The following is an 8,785-nucleotide window of genomic DNA, read 5'->3' as shown; positions in this document are numbered from 1 at the left end:
ATTACTGTGCTCAATTGGCCTGCCAACTCTCCTGACCTGAACCCCATAGAGAACCTGTGGGATATTGTGAAGAGAAAGTTGAGAGAGGCAAGACCCAACACTCTGGATGAGCTTAAGGCCGCTAGCGAAGCATCCTGGGCCTCCATAACACCTCAGCAGTGCCACAAGCTGATTGCCTCCATGCCACGCTGCATTGAAGCAGTCATTCATGCAAAAGGATTCCCAACCAAGTATTGAGTGCATAACTGAACATAATTATTTGAAGGTTGGCGTTTTTTGTATTAAAAACACTTGTCTTTCATTGGTGGGATGAAATATGCTATTTTTTTGGGACAGGCATTTTGGGTTTTCATGAGCTGTATGCCATAATCATCAGTATTAAAACAATTAAAGACCTGAAATATTTCAGATGGTGTGCAATGAATATGAAATATATGAAAGTTTAATTTTTATCATTACATTATGGAAAATAATGACCTTTATCACAATATGCTATTTTTTTGAGAAGGACCTGTAATTGTTTATTGTTGTTGCTGTTGTCCATTGTTGTCATCTTTCTTTGTTGAAATCAGGTCTCTCTTGTAAATGCATCCTCGAGGCTCAATGGGATTACCTGTCTAAATAAAGGTTGAATGAATAGCTTGCAGGCATCTCCCGCCAACATATAAGGAGTATCCTGATGCTTGCTCAATAACCCAGGTAGAAAAATCCAAAAAAGTTCAATCTGGTCCTCTGGACATTCAAAAAAATAGGATGGATAAATACATCAAGTTCACACGAGAAGATGTAAAAAACGGCAAGTTGGCTCTCTTGGACTGTGAGGTCTCAGTCTCTGATAGAGGACATTTGCAAACTGAGGTGTACCGCAAATCCACCCACACAGACCAGTACTTGCAGTTTGACTCGCATCACCCTTTGGAGCACAAGTTAGGAGTCATCAGGACTGTGTATCACAGAGCAGACAGCATCCCCACTAACTCGGGAGCCAGGCAGAAGGAGAAATCCTACACAAAACAGGCTCTAGAGCAATGTGGATATCCTAACTGGGCCTTCCTGAAAGCAGAGAAGAAGCCCAAACAGGACTCCAGTCAGCCATCAGGTGAAAAGGAGGAACCCAGACCCAGACCAGTGGTCATTCCGTATGTTGAGGGATTATCAGAGAAACTGAGACGTTTATTTTCTAAACATAACGTCCCAGTGGCTTTTAAACCCCAAAATACATTACGGCAAAGACTGGTTCATCCCAAAGATCCAGTCCACCGGCACAAACAGAGTAATGTTGTGTATGCTGTTCAGTGTCAGGAGGGCTGTGATCAGTCTTACATCGGGGAAACTAAACAGCCACTGGCCAAAAGGATGGCCCAGCACAGAAGATCAACATCATCAGGCCAGGATTCTGCGGTCTACACTCATCTCCAGGCCAACGGTCACTCTTTCAAGGATGAAGATGTTCACATCCTGGACAGAGAGGAACAATGGTTTGAGAGAGGAGTAAAGGAGGCCATCTTTGTGAAAGGAAATCGTCCATCATTAAACAGGGGTGGAGGCCTCCGGGTTCAACTGTCCCCCTCTTACAATGCTGTGATTGCTAGTATCACTCAGCCCTCTGTGAATAGAAAACAGCCATCAGTGTGCTAATGATCCATTGTTAGGCTGATGGTCCTTCTTGAGCATGTGATCAGCTGGTTTTGGTTGTCAACAGCAAACTGGTTGATCCACTCTGAGAAGGTGCTATTTAAGAGACTGAGCTGAAAACAGCACCTCAGACTGAGGAAGTCTCTTGGATGAGAGAAGAAACGTTTCTATATTTTTTTGCTTTGTTTTGGGTTTTTTTTTTTTTGGTTTTTTTGAATGTCCAGAGGACCAGATTGAACTTTTTTGGATATAAGGAGTAGTTCACATTCAACCAGAGGAAAGTGATTAATTGCTTGCTTATCTGGCGGTATTGAACTGGGAGTTTTTATGTAGGGGAACCCCTTCGGGGACCCCCACCCAGGGGGAGTTGCTAAGATATTTTTTATTCTAGACTGGTCCTATGGTTTTGATCTGCTCAGAAATGGGATTATAATGAAATTATGACCCGGTTCTGACTGTGTTAAACTGGGCCAGCAAAATCTAAAGAGAGTCTCCCTGGGATTTCAATATCAGCCAAGGAATACAGTTTGATCTGCTTGCCACATCACGTAGAAAGGCTTTGAAGCACCATCTCATATTTTCCTAACACGTCAGTCCACATAAGATCACACTTAGTCACGCCCCCAAATACATGGATAGGTTGAGCTCCCCTTCTGCAAAGGCGGAGTCTTAGGACCCTATAAATTAGTAATGACACGGGACTTCGAGGCTCTTCCGGGTCTGTGAACGCGTCACAGTCCGGAAAGTCCAGCGCTGTAGATTGTAATCTTTTCCTGCCTTTTCTAATATAATTGATAAAACTTAATTGATGTTTCCTTGATTTATTGATTAGTATAGTTGCTACTTCTGAGGGAGGTTCGAGCCGGGGGTAAAGACGTGGGCTGGAGGGGGTTTCCGGTTCCGGTGGCCCGCAGCCAGCTCATGTCTTTAACAGTAACTAGTCCACGCCTTTGTCATGAACCGATTGGACTATTGCAATGCACTCTATGCTGGGGTCAGCCAGGCCTCCATTTCTCATCTTCAGCTCGTCCAGAATGCTGCTGCTCGGTTTTTAACTGGAACTCGTAGGTCTGAACATATCACACCAGTTCTGTCCTCCCTTCACTGGCTCTCTGTTCGTACGAGGATAGTCTTTAAAATGCTTCTGTTGACCTTCAAATGCTTAAATGGCCTCGCACCCCTTTACCTCTCTGAGCTTCTGGAACCTTACGTTCCCTCTCGGGCCCTGAGATCATCTGATCAGCTGCTTTTGGCTGTTCCAAAAACAAGACTGAAGCTCAGAGGAGATCGGGCTTTTTCAGTCATGGGCCCCAAACTCTGGAACAACCTGTCCCCCAACATCAGGCAGGCCACCTCCCTTCCTCACTTCAAATCCCTGCTTAAAACACATCTGTTCTCGCAGGCATTTCACACAGTGTAATTGATAGTTTTTTGTTTTTTTTTATCTGTGACCCTATGTTTTAAATGCTTTTTATTAATTCTTCAGTTATTATTATTAGTGTATTGTATTTTTTTTCTTTTTAATTTTACTCTCATTGATTGTTGTTGTTGTTAAGCACTTTGATAACAGGTTCTGTTTTAAATGTGTTCTATAAATAAAGTTGGCTTGACTTGTCTTGACAAAACAGACCCCACCCCCCATTTCTCTTTGTAACAGACAGCCTCAGAAAGAGAATGGAGGGGTGGGGTCAGTCTTTCCCCATCATTACTGCTCAGGGGGCAAGTATGAACAGATCAGATGAACAAATGTAGGATATCGGAGAAAATGCTTAGGTGGAAAAATAAGAATGAATCAGTTAACTCCAGTTAATCCAAAATTCTGCTGCCAGACTCAACTGGAGTTAATAGGATAGATCATATCTCTCCAGTTTTAACTTCTCTCCATTGGCTCCCTGTCAAGTCCAGAATTTAATTCAAAATCTTACTTCTAACCTACAAAGCCCTCAACAACCTAGCTCCATCTTATATTACAGATCTTGCTGTTTCATATTTTCCTAACAGAGCACTTCGCTCTCAGACTGCAGGTTTACTTGTGGTTCTTAAGAGTTTCCAAAAGCAGAATGGGAGGAAGATCTTTCAGTTATCAGGCTCCTCTCTTGTGGAACCAACTTCCAGTTTCTTTCCGTGAGGCTGACACATTGTTCAGTTTTAAGACTGGGCTTAAGACTATCCTTTTTGCTAAATCCTATAGTTAGGGTTAGCTTGGGTTTCCTGAGCAATCCCTTAATGCTCCAGTATACTTGCATGTCCTGTCAGCCGCGCAGAAACTGTGCGCACTGACCACAGAGGTTTGAGACTTCATACTCGAGCCTCCACCTTGAGTGGCTGTTGTCAGCTTCACAGGCAAGGGGCGTTTACCTTCGGGAAAAATTGAGGTCGCCAATTGGTCATTTGCTGACACGCTTACTGGATTGATTGACAGGTCGCAAAAAAAAAAAAGAAGAGAGCTGGCAACCCCAGCCCCAGCGGTATTCTATGTTTATAAGTTGTTAATAAAAAGTTCTAAAAAAAAATAAAAAAACAGGGAGCACTGGACCTGCAGCCCACACATCAGACCAATCCATCAGGAAATCTCCAGAACCTCCTGCAGCCACGCTGGACTGATTTTAATTCGCTCGTGACAAATTCCTTTATTTCTCACCATTTCAGTCATGGTGTCAATGGGGGAGGAGGAAGAGATCACTTGCCTCTTGGGAAAAAAAACAAAAAACAAAAGAAAAGGCTATTAAACCAAATCAGGGATGACGAAGGGGAATTTAATACATTGGCGTCGCATACAAAACAGTCCGTCGCCAGGCAGTTTATTGTGCAACACCGAGTACGTGTACGCGGTCATAAAAATTGAGCTTTGCATGAACATGCCCTGCGGGCGTCCACTTCGACTCTAATCCGGTACGCACGGACCTCCGCAGATAGACGTATGCGCAAGTATACTGGAAGCTTTAGTTATGCTGCTATAGGCTTAAACTGCTAGAGGACAAACTGGTCACATTTCATCACTCAGTCTTTACTTACTCTGTTCGACCTGTTTTGTATTTGTAATTATTTTTTCTATCCTTGACGCGTTTTTGTCTTTCAGGTTCAACTGCACCTATATCTGGACCTACCATTCTGTGTACGTTTGTCTCTCCTTCCTCTCCTCTCAAACCTAGCAAGTCGAAGCAGATGGCCGCTTGTCCTGAGTCTGGTTCTACTGGAGGTTCCTTCTTTTTAAAAGGGAGTTTTTCCTTTCCACTGCTGCCGTTGTGCTTGCTCAGGATGGGAGACTGAAACAAAGCCAAGATTCAACTTGTCTGCTGGCTTCCTTAGATAGGAAAGGCCAATTAGTAAAGTTCTCTATGTATGTGAATGTTCCTGTACAGCCCTGAGACAACTTTGTTGTGAAGTGGTGCTATATAAAAAAAACTGAATTCAACTGAATTGAATTCAGTGGAGAAGTCAGGCTCGAAACCATCAAGTAAGGAGGGTGTGGGGGAAGGATGCTTGACTGAAGTGGAGTGTTTACAAATGTAGGTAAATTTAGATGTGTTAACAACCTGTTAAAACACACCAAAATGCAGGAAATCGCATCTACTTAATTCAAAAAAAATTTTTTTTTTTTTGGGGGGGGGGGGGGGGGGGAGTACCCCAGACCCCTGCACGCTAATTGCGTTCCAGCATCGATTGGTTTACAAACACACCAAAATGCAGGAAATTGCATTTACTTTATTCATAATTTTCTTGGGGAGGACCCCAGACCCCCGCACGCTATTTGCGTTCCAGCATCGATTGGTTTACAAATTAAGCACTGCTTATTAAATTTTGGAAAAACTTTTTATATATCATAGCACTGAGATGTTGAAGGCTCTAGAAATCCTAGGACTACATTTTCAGTGCTGCATGGAAAACTTCATTTGGCTTGACTTTGGTAAGACTTTTTGAGCAATCACCTCCAAAGTAGTAGGTTCCACCAGTCTGGATCTGGATGGGAATAGCTGTCCTGACTGTGGATGCCTCATCTCCATCCACTGTTAGCATAGCATGGTTTTCCAGAGCATTTAGATGGACACTATGCCACTGGCCATCATTCAAACCTGAACCTGTGAAGAAGAAAAACAGACATTTTCATCCATTAATAACACCTTTTTGGGCACCTAAACGCTGCAAAAGGTCAACTTTGAAAATTAAAGGCCTAGCCTAGCTTGAAGGAATGCTTATCACCCAATGCTTCCATGTCAGAGTTTAAAACTAAGGTTATCTCATGCAAATGGAAAACTACAATTTATTTATAAACACTAGATCAGCCAAAGGCAGCTGAAATTTTTGAATAACGGGATGACCTGATGAAATGTCAATCCGTGTGTTCTTCTTCTGTGTGATGTTCATGAAGATGACGACCCTGCCCTCAATCAGCCCCAGCTCCACCCATCCGTCAGCCAGTTGAGTGAACATCAGCAGACCACTGGGGTTCCACGTTCTGAAAGACAGACTCACTGACAGCGTGTCACTGTCACTCTGACCCGGCAGCCGCAGGAAGGACGTGGAGTTAAAGAAGACAGGGAAGGAGTTGGACTCAGAACAGGAGAATGTCAGATTACGCTGAAGTGGAACACAAAGACAGCAGAATTAATGCCTCGGAAATGGACCAGAGAGAACAAAACAAATCTTGACGTGTAGATCAATCTCTTTTGCTTTTCAGTGATTTATAAAATTTGTACAAAATGTGTAAAAATCTAACTCTGAGTGAACAATGTCAGAAATTATACTAGAAAAGGGAAAATCAATGAATAGAGAAATGGATTTATCTTACAAAGCTGGAGGTGTCAACCCTCTTCCTGCGCACCAAGCTGGTGATGTTGTCACCATTGTAAATGATCCCCTCCATGCAGCCCACAAAGTTTTGTTTACCATCTGAGCTCAGCTTTGCAGATTCAGGAAGTCCTCCAAAGCTAATCTGATGACACACAGTACAGAGAAGCACTGCATGTAAAAAACTACACCTTCACTAAATTTTAGTGCAAACAAATGCTGACCAACAAACTATGATGTTGCCAAAAAGAGTAAACAAAAAGCTGAAATCAAGAATAACTTAAGAAATTACATGCTCTATGAACATATGCTGTGAATGCTGAGTGCTGAATGGCTTTGCAGAAGCAGAAACTGATTTGTTCAACCTAAAATAAGCAGAACACCAGCTAAAAGCTAGAAGGAGCAAAACATCTAGAAAATGTTAAAAATAAGCTAAATTGTCTAGCGTCTCATTAGCAAACTATCAGGTGTAGACTTCATGAAATTTATTACACAGCTTTGGAGAACAGTCAGACCCAAACAAGTACAGAACGTATTCATGTCTTGTCCCGTCTGAGTCTTTAACCCGTCCTGCCTTCCTGAAATTAAAAAAGTTAGTTTTATCTAAACTCATTATGGGGCCTCCCACCACTCCCCTTCACCTTGCCCTAGACACTAGCAACAAGGCGAATGGGCAGGGTTGAGTCTGATATGCACACACAACTGGCCAGCTGCTACTGGCACCAGGGAGCTAAGGCATTATAATAGCATACTATTCAGATCACAATGAGCATAAAGTACAACATAAGATTATATATAATAAAATAATAGAGCATGGTGCAATGCGTTGAAAAGCATTCCCTAGACATCTAGCAAAAATTAAGAGAAACAAAACTAAATGCTAAAAGTAAACATTTGTTAAATGCTAAAAAAAGCAAAAAGTTTGATAAAACCTTAAATTATTAAATTATTAGCTAAAAGCATAAAAGAGCTCATTTAAAGTATCATAAGGCTAGTTAGAAGCTAAACGTAGTAAAATTCTGGCTCAAGGTTAAATGTAGCAAATGGTTAACTAAAAGCTAAAAGTAGCATAAAAGACAAAAAAGTAGAAAGTTTGTTGAAGCAAATTTTATAAAAACAGTGCTGTTGTAGGAATTACAAAGATTTTGATATATATTAAGGTAACATCAAAGTTCATGCTCAATAATCCAGGTAAAAATCCAACAAAAAGTCAGGTCCTGTGGACGGTTTCTTTTTTTATTGAAATGTTTCCTTCTTCATCCAAAGGATTTCATCCGTCAGAGGAGCCACAAACAAACTCGGTCCCACAAGCAGCATGTTCACATAGTGGGTCAACCAGTTTGCTGGTGATAAGTGACATTGTATACAATCTCACTGAGAAATGTCATGCTCAGAGTATGTGTTGAGGATGACTCTCCGCTACTACCACAACAAATTTTAGATTTATATTTGAAAACGTAATGAGGTTATAGACATGTTTGCATTTTTTAAGGTTAGTCGGCTGTAGAGGTAATCTTGAATTCAGTTGACACCAAAAATTTAAGCTGTTGTACAGGTCCTTCTCAAAAAATTAGCATATTGTGATAGAGGTCATTATTTTCCATAATGTAATGATAAAAATGAAACTTTCATATATTTCAGATTCATTGCACACCAACTGAAATATTTCAGGTCTTTAATTGTTTTAATACTGATGATTATGGCATACAGCTCATGAAAACCCAAAATGCCTGTCCCAAAAAATTAGCATATCATGAAAAGGTTCTCTAAACAAGCTAACCATCTGAATCAACGACGTAACTCTAAACACCTGCAAAAAATTCCTGAGGCTTTTAAAAACTCCCAGCCTTGTTCATTACTCAAAACCACAATCATGGGTAAGACTGCCGACCTGACTGCTGTCCAGAAGGCCATCATTGACACCCTCAAGCAAGAGGGTAAGACACAGAAAGAAATTGCTGAACGAATAGGCTGTTCCCAGAGTGCTGTATCAAGGCACCTCAGTGGGAAGTCTGTGGGAAGGGAAAAGTGTGGCAGAAAACGCTGCACAACGAGAAGAGGTGACCGGACCCTGAGGAGGATTGTGGAGAAGGGCCGATTCCAGACCTTGGGGGACCTGCGGAAGCAGTGGACTGAGTCTGGAGTAGTGTTTTATCAAGGGCAGGGTCAATGCAGCTAGCTATCAGGAGATTTTGGAGCACTTCATGCTTCCATCTGCTGAAAAGCTTTATGGAGATGAAGATTTCATTTTTCAGCACGACCTGGCACCTGCTCACAGTGCCAAAACCACTGGTAAATGGTTTACTGACCATGGTATTACTGTGCTCAATTGGCCTGCCAACTCTCCTGACCTGAACCCCAT

At 41.9% G+C, this 8,785-nt stretch overlaps 1 protein-coding gene across 1 annotated transcript in view; it reads right to left on the bottom strand.

Moving 5' to 3' along the window:
- Positions 1 to 8,785, bottom strand: part of LOC119414869 (contactin-associated protein-like 2) — a 391,521-nt gene that overhangs the window by 278,051 nt on the left and 104,685 nt on the right. The window contains exons 7-9 of the mRNA XM_037681990.1: positions 6,425 to 6,568; positions 5,955 to 6,213; positions 5,565 to 5,714 (exon numbers count right to left, since the gene is read on the bottom strand). Coding sequence (XP_037537918.1) covers positions 5,565 to 5,714; positions 5,955 to 6,213; positions 6,425 to 6,568 — 553 coding nt within the window. The remainder of the gene's footprint in view (positions 1 to 5,564; positions 5,715 to 5,954; positions 6,214 to 6,424; positions 6,569 to 8,785) is intronic.

Source organism: Nematolebias whitei, chromosome 9 (assembly GCF_014905685.2).
Source record: "Nematolebias whitei isolate Nwh7 chromosome 9, NemWhi1, whole genome shotgun sequence".
In the NCBI taxonomy this organism is placed as follows: Eukaryota; Metazoa; Chordata; class Actinopteri; order Cyprinodontiformes; family Rivulidae; genus Nematolebias; species Nematolebias whitei.
Note: the sequence above shows the minus strand (reverse complement) of the source record. Positions and strands in the feature narration are given on the sequence as shown.